The sequence below is a fragment of the Ptychodera flava genome, chromosome 3 (assembly GCF_041260155.1).
Source record: "Ptychodera flava strain L36383 chromosome 3, AS_Pfla_20210202, whole genome shotgun sequence".
Classification (NCBI taxonomy): Eukaryota; Metazoa; Hemichordata; class Enteropneusta; family Ptychoderidae; genus Ptychodera; species Ptychodera flava.
The window spans coordinates 37,105,227-37,130,176 of NC_091930.1; the positions used below are offsets into that span (position 1 = coordinate 37,105,227).

Genomic DNA, 24,950 nt, shown 5'->3' on the forward strand with positions numbered 1-24,950 from the left:
GCAACGTTGCCGCGCTCTTGCGCGGGAAGCGTATTCAAAGAAATGTAGAAATGTAGCTATATTTTATTCAAGCAAGTCAATCTCTGAAATTCAGCAAGTTCTTTCCAATGAAATAATGCAAGTAAAGACCTGGCTCGATAATAATAAGTTAACTTTGAATACCAAGAAAACCAAATCAATGGTTTTCGGTACGGTTAGAAAGTTAAATTCATCATCACCACTTAACATTCAAGTTGCAGGAGATTTTCTTGAACAGGTTACGGATTTCAAATATTTAGGATTTAGGGATGTTGCTGGACTCTAAACTGGATTTTTCCATGCATGTTACAAAAATTGCAGCAAAAATTACGTCAAAGCTGGGTTTTCTATCTAGAATCAGACATTTCTTGCCTGTACATCAACGTAAAGTTTTGTTTAACAGTCTTGTTCTCCCACATTTTGACTATGCAGCAAGTATTTGGAGTAATACACATCAGAAGTATTTGAACATACTTGAACTCCTCCACAAAAGAGCCGGTCGACTAATACTGGAGGTTCCACGGGATACTAGAACAGAATCAGTGTATGAACGCCTAGGTTGGATTAGTCCATCTATTAGATGGAAGCGCCAACTAGCGGCTCTAACCTATAAAGTCATTAATAATAGTGCGCCAAGTTATTTGACAGAAATGTTCAATCTTTCAAATTCCATACATAGTCACAATACGAGACATGCTAGTAACGGCAATATTTACATTCATAAAGTGAAAACTGAATATGGCAAGCGAGCATTTCATATTATGGTGCTTGCATATGGAATAGTCTGCCTACTCAAGTTAGATCGGCTCCTAGTTTGGCGACCTTTAAATATAAGCTTAAGGTTGTACACTTTTAACTTTGTGTGAGTGTGAGTGAGTGAGTGAGTGAGTGTTTGAGTGAGTGATTTTGTGTGTGTGTTTGTGTTTTGGTGCTTTTATGTAAGTTATTTGTTCTTGTTTTATTGTGTTGTCTTTTCATTTTTATCTGTTGGTGTAAATTTTCTCTTAATTGTTGTGGTTTTTGATTTGTACATCTTGCATGACAGGAGATATTGGAAGAACAGTGTTGGACACTGAAATATCGGCCTGTATATGAATGACAAATAAATAAAAAAAAAAAAATAGAATTTGAAAGACCTGTCACTGTTCTTCAAAAAGAAAAGGAATCCTGAATATCTGTCCAACGACGAAAGGTTTTATTACTGCAAGTACAACACTGGGGAATAAGCAGAACCAGATATGGCGACTTAAGTGAATAAGTAATATATATATATATATATATATATATATATATATATATATATATATATATATATATATATATATATTATATATATATATATATATATATATATATATATATATATATATATATACACACACATTCCGGTATGAATTGGCGTGTGCAGATCTGACAAACATTGATGATACAGGCGTTTCTAAAGGAGAGTAATTGATAGAAAACTAAATTTGGAGTGTAATAGTCTTCAGGCGCGAAGGAGACTGAAATAACCAGCTGCGTCATTATGGTGACGTCAAAATTATATTTTGGCATTTGCACATCCTTAGGCTTGGGTGCAAGATGTCATCGCTGGCAAATTAAACCGTTTCGGTACGGGATTCATCCTTGACTTTGACGTGAATTTTACTTTATCTCGTTCACGGTCTGAACATCCATCTTTTTAAATAGTAATGGTTTAGAATATACGGCACCTTAGATATTGGATGGGGGGGAATAAATATGTACGTGACAGCGTGTTCTAAGGGTTAAACTGTCAGCATTTGCCCACGTGTCTCTGTTTGTGTCGGTTAGTAATTTATTTAGACGTTACATGAAGTGAAGTCTTAGTCTTGCAATATTTAATATGGCTGACTATAATGACTTCTGACACAAGCGTGTGACATTTTGTTCTTTTTGCAAATGCTTGATTAACGTACATGATTTTCTCGTGGACAACAGTTTTAGTCGTGCTTTTTCCAAAAATTTCACTATCTTCGATCAGAAAGCAAAGGACGATATAATTCAGTGCGTTAGAATGCAGATAATTTGTTAATACCCCCTGTAAGGGTTTTAAAATATGCATCCGCGCTGAACAATATGACCTGATATCACGCATCAGTCTAACAGATACCGTATTATTTCCACCATACGGTTTATCCTTTTCACCACAATGCAAAGGACGCTGACTTCTCCATCACGAGTGCTGTCGTCTATACAACAGATGCTGCCCGAATTTTCAGGATGAGCGCCAACTAACAATGGAGAGATTATGAATAAAACAAATTGCGCCTGTAGACAAAAAGTACATTTAGTCTGAGCTTATAAATGTGAAGTAATGTTTATTTTTAACGCGGTTACCTAAACGTGGTAGAGTGCAATCTAGGTACTACTAACTTATTCTTGTTAGTTCATGGATTATTCATAATTCCAGAAGAACCTTATGCAATATAATGGGTGTATAGCTCACGTAGAATAAGCTTTCTAATACATCAGCGCTCTGTTGTGGTGAAAACCACTTCATATGTTTCACGTAGGTAATATTCAGCAATAAACTGACAAAAATTTACTACAACGCAGTTTGTATATGCTACATGTAGTGATATTAGTGTTTTATGACTCGAGGTTTCTTTTTCGCAGCAAAATAAAGGCAACATTCACCATTGGACTGACCCTTTTACTATAGTAATATCGTTGATGATGAAATATAATATCATTTTACGGTGTTATTATACGAACAGATAATTGAAAAAAAAAAACAAAGGAACAATTCAATCACCGATGCCAAACCCGAGACTGGTTCAGCTTCTCCGTCTGAATCAGATTATGTGCAGCATGCTCCCCATTTAATGCAAGCCGCTGACGTAATACAAAGTGTGTTGAATCCACCCATGGCACTTGGTCGGGGAACTAGTTTATATACAATAAATGGTACAACATTCTCGTGTTAAGCTTACGGATAACTATGTTTCCAAAGGTGAGTAATGATTACCAAAATAGCCTGCTAAAGCAATGCTTTCAAAATCACGATATTAATCAAGGATTCTATAGCACATTCTTTTAAATTACAAAAATATGCCGACGGTAAAACCCAGCGAATCATTTCTAAGTCATTCTAAACAACCCGAGCGCCTAAACAGATCCGTTTTATATTATTAGACCGCTGCATATGTGTAAAAAGTAATTTATAACGACAGTCAACCGCCAGTGCTTTGCTCAAGAAAAGTACCATGTGTTTCCGTGAAATTAAAGTTCAAAATGGATTCCAGGGGAATATGTTATGTTGTGGTGTACCATGTACCAATATATGTAATTTGGTTTAAATCAACCCTGAAAACATTTAAAATGTTTCCATTATCGTTGACACGACAGATTCAAACAGCAATGTTATTTTTACTTTGTAAATATTCAGCTACTCAAATCATGTGAGCGTGAGTATAATTACTTATAAATCATGATTACTTGAGAAAATCAATCCTTGTCAACGACTGCGCACTCTCACCACACTATAACATTTGAATGAAATAAACATTTAGAATATTACTGAAAATAGTTCGTAGCAACTTGATGTCTCTGAAATACGAAAGGACAAATATTTACCAAAATCTTATTATAAAGTGTGTTTTTCATTTGTTGTGCTTGCATCTTTCGGAAACCAAGCCAATGCATGTTGGCCTCTTTCCATTGTACTCATATTATATGGTATGCAAGACAACACAAGTATTGCTCGGCAATAAGTAAAGCTTTCTTACGGTTTCCATGGATGTTATGGACCAAACTAGTCACTGAACACTAATTTAACGTACAGCACTGAGCAAATTCTCATCAAAACATTCCCTTTGAGTTCTTCCAACTCACTCAGATCTCTTTGAGCGATGTGCGAAAATCTAAATTAACTGGATTGATTTTGCCTTTAAATACACGCTATAATAATGGATAATGTAGACTCTCGTCAAATGCCTCAGTCATTTTCTCAACACGCAAATTGGCTGTCGAAGATTTTTAATTTTCAAAATAAAAAACCCGGGTCTCTTGCTAGCCTCGTGCCTTTTATATTTCGTTTTGCAATAATATGTCGACAAGTCGGAGAATGGAAACCAATCAAATCAAGTCATAATATCTGCAGGCGTGAATTTTATAGTTTTGAATCTATCTGTCTAATTAGCTACCTCCCCAAGTCGTGAAAGTGCAAAGAAACCTTTCTACATGAAGGATCCTATTTAGACTGGCATACACTCTCTCTCTTTGTCAGCTCGTTGAACCTAACAAAAACTGATAACGCAGTAAGACTCAGTAAATATTTTGGGAAATGGGGGTTTGCTCCTGATATATATGCGGACGCACGGTTGATATGCCGGTTACTGTATCTAATCAATTAAGAATCGAGTCTTCATCAATGCATTAAGAAATTCGCTTTCAAACATACTTCATAACGACGTCACAAAATAATAAAAATACCATTCTGCAAATCACAAATAACAAAATCCTCATCATTTTTTTATGTGCCTTCTAAAGGGGTTTTATTATCTAAGATGTTGAGATGAAGTAACAACGATGTTGTCGTAAAACCAATGTATCCGTGTAGCCTAGCTAGCTTGTAAAGCCGTCACTGCATGTTCGAATTTATTTTGCCTTTTCCTGCGAAAACCGTGACGTCACATATTTTCTAACACCAACTGACTTCGCCGTTTTCGCTCTTAGTAAATTGAGTTGTTCGCGCATGCCATACAGTTCCAGTGTGAAGTGTATTGATCAATGCTGTTAGTGGAAAAGGGATTAAAGTAATGAACCTGCTCGACTCCATCTGGCACTCAAAGTGGTACGCTCTGACCTTAATCACTCCGAAGTCACAAACAATGAACATCTTTGAGCCGATCTACTCTAATATCCACTCAGTCACAAAGAAGTAATCCGGTATGAGCACATACAGTCGTCAGCAAATTTATAACTACAGATAGTGTGAGTACTTCTTTGAGAATAACTGAAATACCGCGGATTCTCCACCGCTCTTCTCGATGTGATTTCCAATCTTTTTGCTTCCGTCCGGCTAATCAGCCGCAGAGTTATGAGTAGTTGTTTTTGCACCTGGACACTTACGCATGTTTCTTTAAGAGGAACACAAGGGTACATGTGCATTAGCGAAAGCTTTCACCAAATCTCAAATCACCGGGTGAAAGATAAAGCCAGTGTGTTAAGTTAATTTTCCCCTTTGTGCTGTCTTTAATGGTCGGTAAGAGTTTTATGTGGAAAACAACATTCAGACAAAGACTAGCGGAGTATCTGCCATTGTGAATATATAATATTATTAAAATGCAAGGCACTTAAAGTGATACAAGTATTAATGATGATTTGTTGAGTGCGATGGAAATCAATATGACAAGATATCTATTCAAGAACTGTTACAATGCCGTCTCAATTTAATTGAAAAGCCAATACAATCACTTGAAAGAAATACGGAAATATGTTACCCCAAAAAAGTGTCCATCACTGCTATGACCCAAAGCTCCTATTTGTTGTTTAAGATCCGTGGACTTTGTTAGTGGTATTTCGTGGAGATCAAAAATATCCTTATATTTTTTTTAGATTATCCATTAATTACACTCATTAAGGTAGTATGCACCTCTAATTTGAAAGACTTTAGCTAAAACTTTCCTTAATGAAACATTTAATCATTCTCTTTCAAAACCAAGAATAGAAATCAGGAGTTACCGTGTAAAGTTTGGTACTAGAGAAACACATGAACGGTAAACACCTTTTTTACTGCAAGAGCTCTGAAATGAACCCCAAAAAGTAGTAGAAAATAGAAAAAAGATTGAATATTAGCCTCCGAGGCGCAATCTACTCTGAATGGAAATCCCTTCCACTGATGCACTGGAATAATATAAATGTTGGAATGAGCAAGTAAATGTAACAGCTGATGCTTTATTGTAAATTTTTATCATTTAAAAAAACCTTGAACGAATGGAAAGAAGACAACGCAAACATGTGCTAGAATGAAAAATAGTTTGTTTCTCTGATAATTCAAACACGTATGTACATGGAATCTGTACATTGTTCACTTAAACACATGCTTATTACTTGTGTATGTTTAACTTGCATATACCATTCTAGTTCGCGGTGTATGATACTTGTAAACGTATTCTTCACTGACACATTACGGGAACTTTATAAGTGTGAGAGTAAAAACAAGGAAAATTATTGTGCAACAGTATGCAACTCATTGGTCTCTAATTCGTTATCGTGAATCATCTGAGGAAAGTGGCAGTTTGTTGTTGTTGTTGTTGCTGTTGTTGTTGTTGTTGTTGTTGTTGTTGTTGTTGTTGTTGTTGTTGCTGTTGCTGTTGTTGTTGTTGTTTTACGTAGGATGAGTGCAATTATGTTACCTTGGATTTGGAGCGCTAGGTCATGCGAAAGGTTGAGGTGTGGAAATTTACCCGTAATTTTGATCTCGTGTCTTTGTTGTCTGTGCTATCTCGGATAGCATAAAATAAAATCCCTAACCACATCCACTAGATTTGAACTTATTCCTTGTTGAGATTATGTAGTACTTAGAGGAGCGACACAACACTTATTTGAGTGAATTATACTGAAGCTGAATTTAAAAATCCTACTTTCGTTACATAAGATGAATGAGGACTGCACTATTTCATATAGTCCTTTAAGAAAACATGTTCTTGCACTTTGTAAAATTACCCGACAGGGCTTGGTACATATTAGAAGGAAATTATTACCTGTATAACTCTCTAATATTGTCTTCTTATCAGCATTTCCGTCCACACGAATGTAAAATCAAACTTTCTATTCAAAATGAAAACGATATACATACATACAGCATTGTTCTAATTATCTGTAGACAAAATTTAGTTGTGGAAACTGTGCCACTTTCAATTATAAATGCGCCAGACATTTGACACCAGTCTTCCCCCAGAGAATGTGCTGTGTGTCTGCCAAACTAATTGACCAATGGTTTGTATATTTTTAATGTAAGCCGCAGGAGACACGATAGCCAAGTTGCGGGGTTAGTTGACTGGCTGATACTCTTTGTTTATTGATGATAATTGCCGCGAATAATGTTTGTGGCGATAGAGATTCCATGCGCTCTTCATGAATTAGGGATATCTTCCCTAGGGCAGCGTAAAACACAAGATTTCTGCCTAAAAAATTAATGTTCGGTTACAACAAAGGCCTTGAGCAACTTTATCACTGTGGCTACTGTACTACGTGATGTCACCACGTACGAGGAAAGCATAGCTATCTGTAAAAGATGAGGGTCTACGTGCATACCGAGAAGTTTCTACTAATATCCAGAGTCCCTTAGCCATGATATAACAGAGGTGTGAAATATGTAGCGACGAAATATAATATTTTGTCAAGATATTGTTCAAGACAACTACGATCACGAACATACCAGCAGTTTTCAGAGGGAGCCTTTGATGGTAAATACCTGTAAACATGTCCAGTTCTGCCGTAATTTAACTCACCCTGGCCAACAAAACAAGAAAGCTAACGACACAGAAGGTACTTTAACCCTTTCACCACCATGGTTTGTCCCAAATCCATTGTTTTCTATGGTAAAGTTGGACCTGTATACAGGGAACTGGGGGTGAAAGGGTTAAACCTTTTGAATACCCTCATTCAGTAGCACGCGTAAAGACTGTGTCAAACCTAGGAGTAAACATATGGTAGTTCAAGGTCTGGCTGTCTCGGCGGGCGCTGATTGATTAGCTGCTTCAAATTGTTAGGAGAAAAAAAATGAAATTTCTGTCAACAGAATGGAATTGAAATTTTCCAGATGGATGCCTTTATGTACTTCTTGTATTGTAGATTCCCTAACTGTGCCCTGCTCTGACAACGACACCATTCGTATGGCTTCATGTAATGAATATTCACTTTGTTCAAATGCGTTGCCAGTAAGCAATGGCTAAATTTTAGTCGGATTCTCTTTTTCTCAATTAACTGTGGGATGGACTTCGCGATGTGTCATGCATTATTTATTATTATGGTAAATTTCTTTGATCTCTGATGGAATCGACAAAATACGGCTTTTAAGGCTTCTCGACTTAACTCTCCTTTGCACTTAAGCCATGGCACCGAAACGTGATTCAAGGACGGAAAACGAAACACACTTTTAAGAAACAATGCCCCAAGTCCAGTCCCAAAGTGCTAATGATTATGATACTCTTATTTGAGCTCCGTGGATGTTGTAGAGGCCAGGGAAAGCTGTATCTACGAATAAATGAATTCAATTTCAAGAATAAAAAGGTAGCCGTCGAGGCAAGCGCAGCACGTCTGGACACAGACTCTTTGCTTGAAGTCAAACCTTTATAAACATCATAAACAGATTACCGTTGGTGAAAAATGTCTTTGGAGGATACATTTAGGTAATTGGTTTTACGATGTGTCAGGGAACGTCTAAACTTTGTTCATATATTATAAATCCCCCTGTCGTCGCGAAAAGGGCGTATCGAGCGCCCGTCAGATTATTCTTAATGACAAAACAGTTTGGTCATATGCCGCTGTTATCTATTATACGACAAGGTGTATACCATTCTTGGATTGAATAGTTTCTAGCGTGAAACGCATGCTTTTTTATCCTGTTTTTGAGAAGATGATGTTTACATGCAAATAATACAACAAGCCTGACTTGCATTTCTTAAATGAATTTATAAATTGCTTTCGTTTCCTCATCACACATTTGTGTCGGTAACTCTTTACAATTCGTACATTTTGTGTAAGGTCCTCTTCGCTCCACTACCATCTACAGACGTCCTTTCTGACCTTGACGACTTCACGTGCACCGCGCATTTTTATGACTTCTTTCAACATTTACATTAAAAGTTTCCTGTCAGAAACGCGTCTAAAGTGGAGGCGGTATCCTTGAACTCCTCGAGGTAATTAGAAAGTCGTTTCGAGTTCACAGAGCTAAGACATTACTTCTCAGCTATCACCTAGGCGACAGCTTTGGAGATGAAGTTAGGAGAAGTCAATACCAACCTACCTATAAACATACATACATACATACATACATACATACATAGATAGATAGATAGATAGATAGATAGATAGATAGATAGATAGATAGATAGATAGATAGATAGATAGATAGATAGATAGATAGATAGATAGATAGATAGATAGATAGATAGATAGATAGATAGATAGATAGATAGATAGATAGATAGATAGATAGGTAGATAGATAGATAGATAGATAGGTAGGTAGATAGATACATACATACATACATACATACATACATATACATACATACATACATACATACATACATACATACATACATACATACATACATACATACATACATACATACATACATACATACATACATACATACATACATACATACATACATACATACATACATACATACATACATACATACATACATACATACATACATACATACATACATACATACATACATACATACATACACAGACAGACAGACAGACAGACAGACACAGACTACAGACAGACGGACAGACAGACGTTTTAACGCAGCTTTTTCACAACGTCAGTTGAAGTATATCGTAAATATCCAAAATCCAGTAGCTACGTCAATGACAACATTTGAAAAATAACGAAACGCATTTAAATTAAACGGCTTTAGAACCTATACATCGGGATTGTTGTTGATGACTGTATCTAAAACCAATTAATTTATGTAGATATATCCGTTGTCGTCACGACGTTTGAAGCATGTAACAAGCATTAAATTTCGGGAAATTTCATATCAACTTAATTATTTATTGACCGGACATTCCCAACGGCCTTTTGACGTCTTTTCATCGGGCGCTGTCACGTGACTTTCTTTCCTTCGAGACGAAACGCAGAGAAGAACACTCACTCTTGTGATTGATACCTTTGCGGCGGGGAACAACCGTTCACGCCGTTACTTTCATCGGATGACGGAGCCGCTTATCTTTTAGCAGCAGGAAAAATATTAGGGCCGCCAGATAAAATACGTAAAATAGCTTATCAACAAAGCGATTATCGCGACCAAATATGAGCCACACTCTTAGCGCATCTGCATAGCAACCGTCACAGTAGCATGCCCAAAGGACGTGCAAGGACATCGCCGTTTCCATGGGAGCCGTTTGTTTTTTCAAGCTGGTTTATGTACTTTGCAGTTCTGTTCACAATAATCAGATTATACGGTTCGGTAATCGGGTCGTCCGTTATTCAGCGAAAGGCAGATGCTTTTTTGTCCGTTTTACCCGATAACTGTGCTTTTCAGCCAATGGGCACGGAGTTAATGTGTTTTTTAAATCACGTCTTCGTTATCGAAATGTGGTGAAGGCATATTTAAGGCAAATCTTCGTATGCCTACCTCGAATGACACAGTAACACTCTCTGCGTGTTCTTAGTGTTAGACCCATGCTATTACATTAATTAGTTTCGTAAACTGAGAACGATCCAAAACGTTATGCGAAACCGTTGAATGATGCATATTACCGATCTCGAATACACACGTTGAAGATCATATTTTAGTTATTCACCTCATCCATTTCACGAATGTGGACAATAACGTACCTTATTTGAAAAACACAGATATCCCTGTAAAGATCCTATGTTTATATTTTGTTCGGTAGATTAATTGATTCAAAACACACTCGGGTTTTATGCATAATTTATAGGTAATTACTCAAACAGCACCTTATCGTAATCCATGACTTTCTGTTTCCGTAAACAAAGTGCCGTTGTCGTGTTGTGTACCTTTGAGTCATTCTCCCCAGGGTCATTCACTTTGACAACTGTAACAGGCAAAGCAAGACCGGCACGTCACAACATCGTCAAATTACTGTCGACGCGTTGCGGCAAGAATCTATTAAGTGTCTGAGGAAACAGGTAACCAATATAAAATGGGTTGGCGGCGAAGCGAGGCTAGTCCTTTCGATATCACTCACGCTTTCACCGCACGTCGGCCGGGAGAGCCAGTAAAACGCAACAGCGCGCTTTGGAGACCGAAGAAACCTCTTGTTTTATAACCCTTGGAAAGAGAGAGGGCATTGAGACATCAGAGGAAATCTCACGAAAATCCTGTATTTCGCTGTTACTGCCGCTCTCATAACCATGGTCTTTACTCTGCCGTACTCTGCCGAGACGAATGAAAGGCCGGATTGTATAAATTCAAATTTCTAGTCGAGTTTCTTGCGAACTACATAGTTTGTCCAGTCGTTGATGTGTTGCAAACTTTCAACAATGATTATTGTCTACTCGTCTGCTTTCCCGGTCATAAATAAAAACTTAATGTATAGTTGGTTTTTTTATTTTACCGTGAAATCATACCTTGATTGTTTTCAGTCTCTCTGTCTGTCTGTTTCCACTGGCAGAAATTCTCATTGGTCTGTCTATCAACGCATTTGTCTGTTATAAGTGGCGTTGTACATCCCCAATGACTATTCTTGCCTCAACAGAGAAACCTCATGTTGCGTTTTATAAGTCTGCTGTGTGCAACAACATGCTTTGCGATGAGTTATATTATATATCAGTATATTGATTGCGCAAACACTGCGATCTGATTGGTCGAGACTTGAACATAACTTTGCCATATTCGTGATATTACACAGTTGGAACACACGTGGCTTTTTTTTTGCTGAAATATATAATAAAAGGAATTATCAGATATGTTTACGTCACTATATACATATATATATATATATATATATATATATATATATATATATATATATACTTCGATATATATATATATATATATATATATATATATATATATATATATATATATATATATATATATATAGTCATATCTATGGCAAAATAGAAGTTTCCTGCTGGTTATACAAGGCTCAGACTGACACAAAAAAGCAGCTTCATTGTCTACTAGCGATGTTCATCAGAACAGGACAAAATACCGATGGTAATTTGATTTCCTTCTAATCCGTGTGTCTGTAAATCTGGCTCTTTTTATTGCTTCGTTGACATTTAAATCCTCATGGACAAGGTTTGTAAGAAATGGAAAGATAACCCATTTGCGAAGGGCAAAACGACTTTTGAACGATAAGCTGCCGATAAGGTACTCGAAACTTGCAACCCGGAGCAGGCTTCCATTTATCAATTACAGCGATAAAAAACCTTGACCCCAAATATGTTTCCCATTTAGGCCATTAATATCGATCGATCTCTATGGGTACTTATTCGGTGATATCAAAGTTATCGATTTTTGTGAAATGTAAACCATTCCACCGAAAACTCTTCAGTGAGCACGCTAGACTGAAGTACCGGGGCATTTTTTGACGGCAGGATCGCCCTCGAGATCCAATTGTACACGTATTCACAGATCATACGCGCCTGCGCACTTAACATTGCCAGGAGAATTATAAAAAAACCGTAGGCGGCCTTAAAAGCCAGAGTTTGAATCCATTTTACGGAGCTGATGCACCATATCGTCCGGGGAGCTTATCCACGTATAGCATCGACGCTTACACGGTGAGTTTTCTTCAACCCGTTACCATCTCTCGCCATTCAAGCATTTCCACGTCTTCTTTTCACAATTTTCCAATTAGCCACAGGTGCACAAGGTACAGTTCAAATATGCTTTCAGTACTCTCAAACAGTGGTGTAATTATGTGCAGTAAGTCCTCGGTCGCTCGAGTTAAGTGATCTACGCAGTGTTAGTATATTCATTTTGCCATGACGATGAGTGTACTCTTCTGTGAAACATGCAATGTACATGTAGACGCGGGTTCAATGTTGCAGATGACGCGTCAAAACAATACCCTTATCCAACCTTGACACTTCACAGAAGTGTATATTACGCTTACCAAGTCGCGTTTCATTCAGATCTGTAACATTGCTGTACCATAATATCTCCGTGTCCGTCAATGCCTTTGTAAATCTATTATATCTGTTTATTCCTGTCTCAAATTTAGGCAGTAGAGTACCCTTTGCTAGAACACAGCTATAGCTTGCTTCATTGACTTGCATGTTGAAATGCAATAAATGCCATTATCCATTACAATATAGTGTATTTCCTAAAACTTCAACAAAGCACTAATATTTGCAGCCATATTATATTTGCGCTGGCATTCGGAATGGTGTCACAACACGTTATAAAATCATTCGACCCAGATTATTTGCTGGACTAAGAGAAAACTGCTGTCTATGTCATGCTGGGATTTTTATCGACTTATATGCACAATTCATTTGTTTCTCTCTCCCTTTTTAGATGAGTAATCCATTTTCTCATACTTTTGGCGTCTTCTCACGTCTAGCTACAACACATGCAGTTGCGCAGAAGACGATGTGTTGTTTTAGTTACGTTATTATTTTTTCACTTTTCGCGTCGGTAGTCAACCACCATAAGCTTAAAACAGCGTATTTGTTCAGAAATGCAAACGATGACGTCACATCTTTGTGACATTTCCAATGGATGATAATCAGCCTATATAGGTCCAACTATTTTTATGTGCTTCCTAGATCTGATAAGACATCCTACCATTACTTGTCGGTGTATAATTTAATTTTACGCGTTAAACAATTTTCCGTGCATTATCTTGCTTGCCCGGACTGAGATTTGATTTGCCGATAATCGAACAAATATAGCTTCACCCTCCTGGTGAATGCTGAACACGTAAATTACATATCAATGTTACATCTTGCACGTACATGTATGGACATAAGACAAAAACAACTTACTTCAAACGATCAAAAAAAACCTTTTCGCTCGTAAGTCTTAATGTTCTTTTGCAGTAGACTGCAGAGGTTTGCGAGCACATTTATGACATTTATTAACCTTAAAACCGGCAGAGCGAATAGTTTTAATCAATGCTGAAGAATGCCATGGCTATAATGTTTCAAATGTATGTGCGATCACGTAACTTGCTGTGGCTAAGACTCCTTACGTGATCACAGCAGAGGGTCGTAACACATTGCCGATCGCGTGTTGGTACCGCACTGAAGAGACGACTCGGAGATGGTGTTTTCAATGTTTCACAAGCGCTTATTATCAGTGCCCTGCTAGATATTTAGTCTGTCTTCGAAGATGGTTCCTAAATAAATCTACCCGAGTCAGTGGTTAATGATTCTCTGTAGAATAAACGTTCTAATAATCGCCCCAGGAAAAACAATTTTAATGTATCTAGAAACCGGTTCATACTATACTTAATGAACGTATTGAAGGCATCTTTACGAAGAGATGAATGATTCACAATAGACATTGCAAAAAATTGAATAATATATTTTCATGGCCCCTTTCAACGGTTAAGAAATTCACATAACCCTAGTTATGTTCAGAAAGGTAACGGTAAATCAACGTTCAATCAACATAACTTACGTTCGCAATATAGATAGTTTGATACTCACTTGGAACGATAAGTTTCTATTTTACGCTTGAGATTTTCATGGTAATTCATTAATGTTTCAGACGCGAGCATGGCATCAGCTGTTTTATTTTTCCATGGTCACGTACTCTCTTTGAGTTGGACGATTTGTACGCGCTGATCGGGAATAGCCGGTACAAATCACACGGCAACCAAAAGGGTGTCGATAAAGTATAATGCTTAATATCCAACAGGAACTTTATAATCAACTTCGTTCTCTGTGCTTCGCTAACAAATCATACCTCATGCATGCTATCTGGCTGTAAGCACCTTATGGTGAAGAATTTGACGCGTTCCCTTCACTTTAAAGGTATAATGTCACCTGTTCCAATTTTGCCACAGTTACTATGGAAAGAGAAAAATCTAACCTATCACAGATTTTAAGCGGGTGGCAGCTTTTTTAAAACAGCGCTCTCACATGGACATTTTGAATACCAAGGAACGCCCCGTTGGCCATAGACGGGCATATTTAGATTACAGGTGACTGTATACCTTTAATTGGGGACTTTGCTCAATCAACAAGGTTGACGGGACGGCATTTAACGCAAGGCCCTCGAAGTCCTAACGTCGACTTGTTCGGAATCCTTTTGCTTGAATAATGGAGTTAAGAACACCGATAAGTGGAAGGGATTTTTGACAGCTTTGAGGGTTTGAATTCGAAGCCAAACAGATGTGAAATAGTAGTGCATTGAAATGGAATTAGAGCGACGGAGGCTACAGCGAGGATATGTGCGCATCTCTTCATTGGGCTACATAAACAATTTAGAACTGGAAAAACCCAATTATGCAAGCTCAGTCGACAAACAAAGTCGACGCCCTTGAATGCAATACTAAGAATGAAATACTGGACACAAAGAAACACCATTTATTGGAAAATTTGCTTCGTGTATGTGCGGAGAAAGTGACAGTTAGAAATTCAATCATTAAACTTATCAATCTGAAAATGAGTATTCACACGAACATTTCAGATGGCACAATGGACGCTATTCACCCATCGGCCACCACGTATCCACGTCAACAGGATGAAGCGATCAAAAACTAAGTGCAGGGAACTTGTTTTGCCGAGAGCAAGACGTGAGAACGTGACTCTGATTGAAATCAACACATTTGCCATTTAGGTATTCGCCGTTCTCTAATGAATAAAGATGAAGCCTTGATATGAGACTGTGATATTCAATAAAGATAGCATAAAGCGGCTTATTTATGGATATGAAAGAAAACCCTGTGATTGACAATCAGGCCGCGCTTTGCAATTCCATGGCATTTCTTAATATGTGTATTAGCAGAGACAGATCTCTGGATTTACATTCCTCCCGACGCCTACCTTACCCACAGTTGATCATCAGCAAACCCGTCCATGCTCACATCAATCGAGCCATCCGATGTCCCATCATCGGGACCGTTAACCTAAGGTTTGTGGCTAGTGATTGCGATTCGGTAAGTTTCAGCTTAACCCCCCCCCCCCAATCCACACACAATTGCAATACACCCATACATACACTCTACGTCTATCGGTCTTTCCGTCCGTCCTTCCATTATTGGTCCGTCCATATATATATATATATATATATATATATATATATATATATATATATATATATATATATATATATATATATATATATATATATACATGCATGCATGCATGCATGCATGCATACATACATAGTATACATACATACATACATACATACATACATACATACATACATACATACATACATACATACATACATACATACATACATACATACATACATACATACATACATACATACATACACACATACATACATACATACATTTAGTCAGATTCAGACAGATAGACACACAGACAGAGAGACTGACAGTCAGTTAGATAGATACAAAAACTCATCCATACGGACATAACTATGACTGACAAAACACATTCACTTGCATTAATTTCGCAATTCTTTTCTTTTGTGCAGGTAAACAGTAGAGTTGAATGTGTTCGTAATGGAAACCGACGTCCTAAACCTAACCTCAATTAACTCAAGTGACGATGACATAGGAAGCGAAGATGGTGCGTATTCTCATGAATATGTTCCGAAGTCAGTCATAAACACATTGTACGGGATCTGTATTTTCATGATCGTCGTCGGAAATGTGATGGTTATCGTGGCGGTGTTTTTGGAGCCAAAACTTCGGACATCGCCGACCAACCTCCTTATCGTCTCCCTGGCTTGTTCTGATCTACTGGTCGGCTGCTACTATATCCCGGCGGTCATTATGTGGGACGATGCCTTACATCTTATGTTAAACGTAGTCATCTGTAAACTGGACGGCTTCTTGACGCTGACCAGTACAGGGGCCAGCGTGTTCACGCTCATTGCCATCGCCGTGGATCGCTTCAGAGCCATAGTCACTCCTTTCAAACCGAAAATAACGCGCCTCCAGGCCAGCATAATGGTGGCGGTGGCCTGGGCATGCGCGATGAGCTACGCTCTTTACCTACCAATCAGCGTCGAGTATGGTGCTGAGGTATTGTTCGATGGAAACCAGACTTTTTCCAGACCCTATTGCGCCTTGAAGCCCGAGTATAGGGACAAACATAAGTACTTCAGGACATCAGACTGTTTTGTTTTGTTTTTTATCCCGCTTCTCGTTCTCCTATTTCTGTATGTACCCATGGTCTATAAACTTTGGATTGAGAAAGAACCAATCAGCAGTACCGGCAGAAGAAAGAAACGAGCTGTGAAAATGTTGTGTATGGTGGTTATTATATTTTTCATGATGTGGCTGCCATATTACTCTCTCTATCTCTACGCTCAGTACGGAGACATTGCCAACAGAAAGATAAACCTTCGCGTCTACGGACTCGTGGCTATATGTCTGAACTTTTCTAACAGCTGGATCAACCCCATCATCTACGGCTGCTTCAACGAGAACTTCCGCAAGGCCTACAAGAACGCCATCCTCTGCCGAATCTGGACGAGCTCGCGCCGTGTTTTCCCGACGTCCTTTCACGAGTCGGACGTGACCAACGCCCTCGGCGTCGACGAGCAGCATGCTCGGCCCTCAGGCAGCACCCTTCTGAAGAGCGCCAGCACGAAGCCGACACCGAGCGCTAAGAACCGGCAGGTGTCTCCAGCCCCTCCAAACTTTGTCGTTTCGGAGCATGAGACTGGCAACACGTAAATATTGCCATGAATTATACTCGCTTTAATAGGGCAGACACAAAAGTTGTACCGATGATAGAACTATACTTTCTAGACACTGAAGAAAACTTCACAATCCATAAAAAAATATGGCAAGGCATGAAATACAACAAAAGCACATCATCGATACCATTGATGATATTTTAATACACATTGTTAATATTATTAAAGAATTCAATTATAATTTGACTACTGGATCAAGTATCCATTAGAGACTACATGATCTACAGTATATAATATTCATCCTGCATTACTCATATAGAATATAACTAAGATTATCCAAATGAATGAATTGTTTTCTTCGTCGTTTACTCCGTTTACTTTATTTCTTTCGCAGGAAAAACATTCTCATTTAGTCAGAGGGTAGTCAATTTTAATATAAACGTCCAACGTTCCTTCAGGTTTTATCCAAATATTTTTCAAACATGGCGATATGATGTCACTAAGGGCTGTAGGTGTCGATGCATAGTCCTGTAATAGATATTTATGAAGGACTTGGTGTACTTTTGTGACATCCAATGAACGCAACGAGCAGATATATATTTTTTCTGCGGTATCCGCTTCGTCTACTTTATGTTTCAATTTGTTTAACATTAAAGGAAGTGACAACAGGTAGCCACGCTCTTTAAAGGTATGCTGTCACCTGTTCCAATTTTGCCACAGTTACCATGGAAAGAGAAAATCCAACCAATCACAGATTTTAAACGGGTGGCCGCTTTTTAAAAAACAACGCCCTCACATGGGCATTTTGAATACCAAGGAACGCCCCTTTGACCATATATGGGCATATTTAGATTACAGGTGACTGTATACCTTTAAGAGGCTGGCAGTGTTTCCGAAGATGACACGAACAGTTGGAGTTCGGAAATGGCATCCGAGACTGACTGACTGCTATCTACGTACCAACGTGGCAGTATTTTTTCAGAAAGAATTCTGTCCAATGACTGCCGTGATGAATTTAATGAAAAATTATATATACAGTGCATATTTTGACCTCATTCATTAAATAAATTGTGCTGAATTCAAAGAATAATTGTTTTGATTTTGTTTGGTAACCATCACATGTTGGTTCACAAGCTTCATTCAACATCCTATTTTTAGTCCCCACGGACACCGTCCGGGGGGACTTATAGGTTTGGTCATGTCCGTGCGTGCGTCCGTGCGTGCGTCCGTCCGTGCGTGCGTGCGTCCGTCCGTCCGTCCGTTCACGCAGATATCTCAGAGATGCCTGGAGCGATTTCGTTTAAACTTGGTACAAGGATTACTCCTTATGTCATACATATGCACGTCGATTTGTTTGGTGATACAATCCAATATGGCCGTGTGGTGGCCATTTTGTTTCCTGTATTTGATGTACACAGCCAATAGTCAGACAGTGTTTGGCCAATTCCTTTCAAACATGGCACAAGAACAACACACAGTAACTTTAGTTTGGATATAACGTTATTTTTGCAATATGATATTATATGGCTGCCAGACAGCCATGTATAATGTTAATAGTATTAATGGTGTTTTAATTAATAAAAAATGAGCTAAAATATGACAGATCTTGTACTTTTACCGGGCAAAATGTGGTAAGTAAGTGCATAATTTTTTTGCATGTTGTTTTTGTGGTATTGAATAAAAATTGACTGCAAGAATGAAAGTGAGCTCTTGAAGTTTGCAGCGAAATAACCCCGAATCCGAATCTGAAATTTGCTTAACGGTACTTTCTTCATGGCAGTTCAAAAACTGTTAAAAATATTAGACACAGTAGTGTAAAATGTTCCTTTTTCTAGTGTCTATGATTGTATTTTTTCAATAAAAATGAACCACACAGATGTCAGCCGCCTTTTATGCCGAGAAATTTCTTGTAATGCAACGATGAATCTGGGTACGAATGTGAATCCGTTTTAAATAAAGCCGTTACGTTATGAGCGTGGACATGTTCATGAACGGAGCCATCAATTTGTCTACGATTTTTGCCGCGATTCGCAATCAACACCAGGTACGTATAGTTACGGATCATTCATTAATGTGTGTACGGTAGGTGTGTAATGGATAATTTGATTATGGCGATAAAAGAAGGCGTTATCTGAAAGTGACAAAGCACGATGTGGCACGTACGATGTGTTGCTACGCCATTTGTGTCATGTGCATTGTGTATGTATGTACAAGTCGGTGCAGAGTGCAGCTTGAACGGCTAGAGTAGCGTGTCTGATTTTGAATAATGTTGGCAAAGCATTTTAGCGGTATCGTTAAATTTATGATGTCCACGATGTGAACATTTGCAGTATTTTTACAATCGCCAAACTTGGGAAGCAACGCGCCACGTTTTCTCAAACTTAACACGATATTCGACATTGTGCGTGGCCGTGATCTCAAAATGGCGATAGATGTGGTGTGATACCAACTCACTGATTGTTTCGGCCGCTCCATTTCCGGCCCGAGTCGTTCCGGGACCGCAGGCCAAAACGTTTCGTCATCCTTGTTTCGATTTTATCCCAGCAAATACTGTGTATATATGTAGAGTTAACGTAAACATGTAGAACTCGTTTCAAAAACTGCTGTCTAAATATAGGGTTGAGGGTTTTCAGTGACGTTAATACGTACATGACACAGTGGGAAATCACTACCGTGTCTTACATTTCCCTCGATAAAAAAAATACTCAAGCATGAAACACCGAATTAGTTTCCATAGATGTTGTTTAGTAAATCTCAGAAAATGTAGAAAAAATTATTGTGGCATTTCCGTCATTACGGAGTTATGGCACGTTAAACTTGAAACTCTGGCAGTTGCGGCGTCTTGAGTGCCGATAGCATCTGTATTGGTCAAAAATCCTGTACCGTGTACGGGCCCCACGATTTCCGTACGGCATTTTTATGGTGGTTCTGTTTTAGAATTGCCAGATTCAGAATTGTAATTACTTGGCATATGAAGATGACATTGGTGAGAAAAGCCGTACTTTATCAAAGAAATGTTCAATTTCCAAAATCAATATACAGGGAAAAATATGAATTAGGGTAGCCCAGCGTACGATGTTGTGCATCTCATGTTGTGTGCATGTTCCCGGCTATGGCCTCGCGCCACGCCAGATCACAGTGTATAGTACGCGTGCTTGGTGTGGCGATTCTAAATCTACCTCCAGTTTTGTGAACAAAAAATGACGAAATACAGTTAGTGATATACCTATATTTTGAAGTTTGCTAGCACTTGTAAGTTCCTAAGATCACATAGAAGTTGGTATACAGAAAATTGACTGAAGTCCACTTGATGCTGCATTAATGACCTCTGAGGGCATTTTCTGAATGTATTATACTAGTACAGAAAAACGAGTCTTTTCTCGCATATATTAATTATTCTTAATAAATAATTTGATTTTGATTTTAATTGCATAAAGATCACTTCAAAGAAAGAAGTTATGGTGTGGCAATAATTTGTATTTTTATTGTAACATTTGGTAACATGAGTTCAATCCGATGGTGTCTCTGATACTTCAAAGCATCTCTCAGACAGATGAGAAGTTTTGTAATTCACAATACATGTACTAAAAGTGTTAACAACAAAATAAACAATGAACCATTTACAAATCACAGTTGTTAATGAAGTATATCAAGTATTCTAATTTTCATGAATTATGTGTGACAAGCCATGTGTTAAATATGTACACCAGTAATAAATCCCTTTTCATTTCTTTTTCAGATACGAAAGAAGTTTGTTAGTGCCTGGGTCACTAACGGTACTCGTGCGGAGTACTCCCAATTTGGGAATTGAGCAGAGGTTGGAACGCATAACCATCCTAGCTGCTGGCCTGAATATAGGCCATCATAGAACCAAAATACGAAATACTTACAGGAATATTCAATACGGAATCTAATACTAGAAGCACAAATACAATACCATATACAGAACTTGAACATACCTGATATATACTCGTGCGGAGTACTCCGAATCGAAGTGTGTTTGGGAATTTAGCAGAGGTTGGAACGCATAACCATCCTAGCTGCTGGCCTGAACATAGGCCATTATAGAATCAAAATACGGAATACTTACAGGAATATTCAATACAGAAGCTTACACAAGAATCACAAAGACAATACCTATTTACAGAACTTGAACATAACTGATATACTGTAATTAAACGGCATACTAATCAGTGGACTTCTACAATAACGAACTATTGGTACCAGAATATTGCCCCTTGAAATTACACGAAATTGTACTAATTTGAAACAAAAGCTACTGGTTTTGAAACAATTTAGTTTCCAAAGTATATTTAAAAGATACTTTGCTAAACAAACCTTTTCTGATTTTGTAGATTCATAAACCTGTTACACTATTGAACACTTCCTATTCTAACCACCTCAAATACTCAAACATTTTGTGTGATACTTGCAGCACCAAACTTCAAAGGGATCTCTCATTTTGTGAGTCAAATAAACCAAGGATTATGGACATCTCTCTGCAACAGTACCGACTTGCAATAGGTGGTTTCCATTGTGTACACTTCAAACAGGAATTCAAAATGGCCAGATTCATGTACTTTCTCTGAGCTGGATCATTCAAATTTATTTATGTAACCATTATATGAAGCAGCTTCTGATGTTAGGTGGTGACATTGAAACAAATCCAGGTCCTGTCTTTCCAACCACAGTATTTTCATATCCTACCAAGAGGGTAATTACAGGTAATTTCCATCAAGGTTCCTTAAAGTATTTATTGAGTGCAACTGGCACCAGCACATGTATGACTAACAGTCTGGTAGCATTGGCGTACTCTCAGATTCTTGGAATGCCAGACTGGAACAATGCAGTTATTGATTCAATCCTTGATATGGGCAAAGCATTGTATGATAAAGTATACCCAAACAGAAACAGTAAAGATTCATGCCCGTATTTACAGGTAACAGATTTGAATGTTAACTTCAGACTTAAATGTCAATATTTTACTGTAATCCATGCTTTTCCCTGTTTGGATACCTTGGTGATACTGTCAGCCCTGATAACATTGTGCACAAATTAGACCATGCACTCCAGACTGCCTTTGAAATTTCTTCACAAGCAATTCTGATTATTGAGCAATATGGGATGGCGTTATTTAAAATGAATGGTCAATTCCATGTGTATGATTCTCACAGTAGAAATGATGAAGGGTACGCACATTCTGATGGCCATGCAGTTTTAGTTACTGTTGATTCAATTGCTGACCTTTGTAAACATTTACGACATTTAGTTTGTACATTGACAGAAAAGCCCCTTAAAACTGTACAATTTGAAATCACCCCAGTATTACTCTACACACAAAACACATGTCACAATTTCTATGACTTGCCTGATGAATGTAGTATTAATACTTCAGCATTCCAATCTCATATCAACTCACATGATTTGAAAACCAATAAGCGTAAGAGTACTCTAGAAGAGAGAGAACCTACAAAATTCATAAAAACCTGTCAAATTTCAACCCCAAAAGTAGAAAGTCCAACAAGGATCACTACCTCAGTAACTGATGATGACAATTGCTGTATCACTTCTGAAACTGTAACATCAAAATACACATACAACCCAACTGATTTCACATGGCAAACTGCAAAAGCAGCATTACTTCAGATCACTCCACCCAAGTATGCTGTCCATTTTCAAGGCCATGGTTTACCACTGGGAGTTCCATTGACAAAAGATCTGATTGGTGATGGTAATTGCTTTTTCAGAGCTATCTCATATTTAGTTGCTGGAAATGAAAAATATCATGGTCTGATAAGATTAAAGATAGTTGAACATTTGAAAGGGAATAAATTCAAATTTGAAAAGATACTACGAACTCAAGGACAAACTATTGAACAATATTTGCTACAAAGTGAGATGGCCAAGCTTGGCAAATATGCTAGTGAAGTAGAAATTGTTGCCACATCCCATTTTCTGAATACAAACATTTACACATACATGATTGACAAACGCTGGCTGAAGTATTCTGGCCAAATGGTTGACCCTCATATTGGTGTTGAGAAAAACTCAATCTATTTGCAACACTGCAATGCCAACCATTACCAAGTTGTCACACAGATCAGAGATGATAAATCAAACACCCTTCAAAACTACTTTACATCACAAAAAGCGCTCCAAGATCAACATATGCTAAGTCACAAGACAACATCTACCCAAAGAAAACTATCGAAAAGGGAAAAGCAGCAGTTAAGAAAACAGAATGCAAGGACAAGGATGAGTGTCATCAGACAAGGCAGATCAGAATTAGACAGAGAGAACACCAAAGAACAGGATAGAATCAGAAAGTTGAAGGACAGAAAATTCAGAAAAGAAGCAGGTAAAGAAAAGCAAATGGACAGACTTAGAAAATATAAAGAGCGAAGAAACAAAACAGAACTTGCCAAGGAGAAAGATAAACAACAAAACAAAGTTAGAAAGAGGAGTGCAAGAATTAATAGAACAGAACTTGCCAAGGAGATAGATAAACAACAAAACACAGTTAGAAAGAGAACTGAAAGAATTAATAGAACAGAACATGCCAAGGAGAAAGATAAACAACAAAACAAAGTTAGAATGAGGAGTGCAAGAATTAATAGAACAGAACTTGCCAAGGAGATAGATAAACAACAAAACAAAGTTAGAATGAGAACTGAAAGAAGCAATAGAACAGAACTTGCCAAGGAGATAGATAAACAACAAAACAAAGTTAGAAAGAGAACTGAAAGAATTAATAAAACAGAACTTGCCAAGGAGAAAGATAAACAACAAAACAAAGTTAGAAAGAGAACTGAAAGAATTAATAGAACAGAACTTGCCAAGGAGAAAGATAAACAACAAAACAAAGTTAGAATGAGGACTGAAAGAATTAATAGAACAGAACTTGCCAAAGAGAAAGATAAACAACAAAACAAAGTTAGAATGAGGACTGAAAGAATTAATAGAACAGAACTTGCCAAAGAAAGATAACAACAAAACAAAGTTAGAATGAGGACTGAAAGAATTAATAGAACAGAACTTGCCAAGGAGAAAGATAAACAACAAAACAAAGTTAGAAAGAGGAGTGCAAGAATTAATAGAACAGAACTTGCCAAGGAGATAGATAAACAACAAAACAAAGTTAGAATGAGGGCTGAAAGAATTAATAGAACAGAACTGGCCAAGGAGAAAGATAATCAGAAAAACAAAGTTAGAATGAGAACTGAGAGAAGCAATAGAACAGAAAACCAAAAGCATTTAGAACAGGAATGTGACAAGGCGAGAAAGAAACTAAGGAGATTTATGTGTAATAATGAAAGACAGAAATCAGTACTTGACTTTCAGTCCAATGCATCAACTTGTCATCCCGCATTTGAAATTATTTTAGATGAATTTTTCCAAGCTATAAGATCAGGCCCAACATACTCATGCAATTGTTGCAATAGGTTCATGTATA

The 24,950-nt window shown here is 37.7% G+C and overlaps 1 protein-coding gene across 3 annotated transcripts in view; it reads left to right on the forward strand.

The window, feature by feature from the left end:
• LOC139129934 (QRFP-like peptide receptor) overlaps window positions 1–18,578 on the forward strand; it is a 45,887-nt gene extending 27,309 nt beyond the window's left edge. For 2 of the 3 annotated variants that reach the window (XM_070695629.1, XM_070695628.1), the window contains one exon: window positions 16,325–18,578. In XM_070695629.1, the coding sequence (XP_070551730.1) occupies window positions 16,353–17,534 (1,182 nt within the window). In that variant the 5' untranslated portion in view covers window positions 16,325–16,352 and the 3' untranslated portion in view covers window positions 17,535–18,578. Of the gene's footprint in view, window positions 1–12,403; window positions 12,484–16,324 lie in introns of those variants that run through there. The other variant, XM_070695630.1, reaches the window with a different exon arrangement.
• The last annotated feature ends 6,372 nt before the right edge of the window (window positions 18,579–24,950 follow it).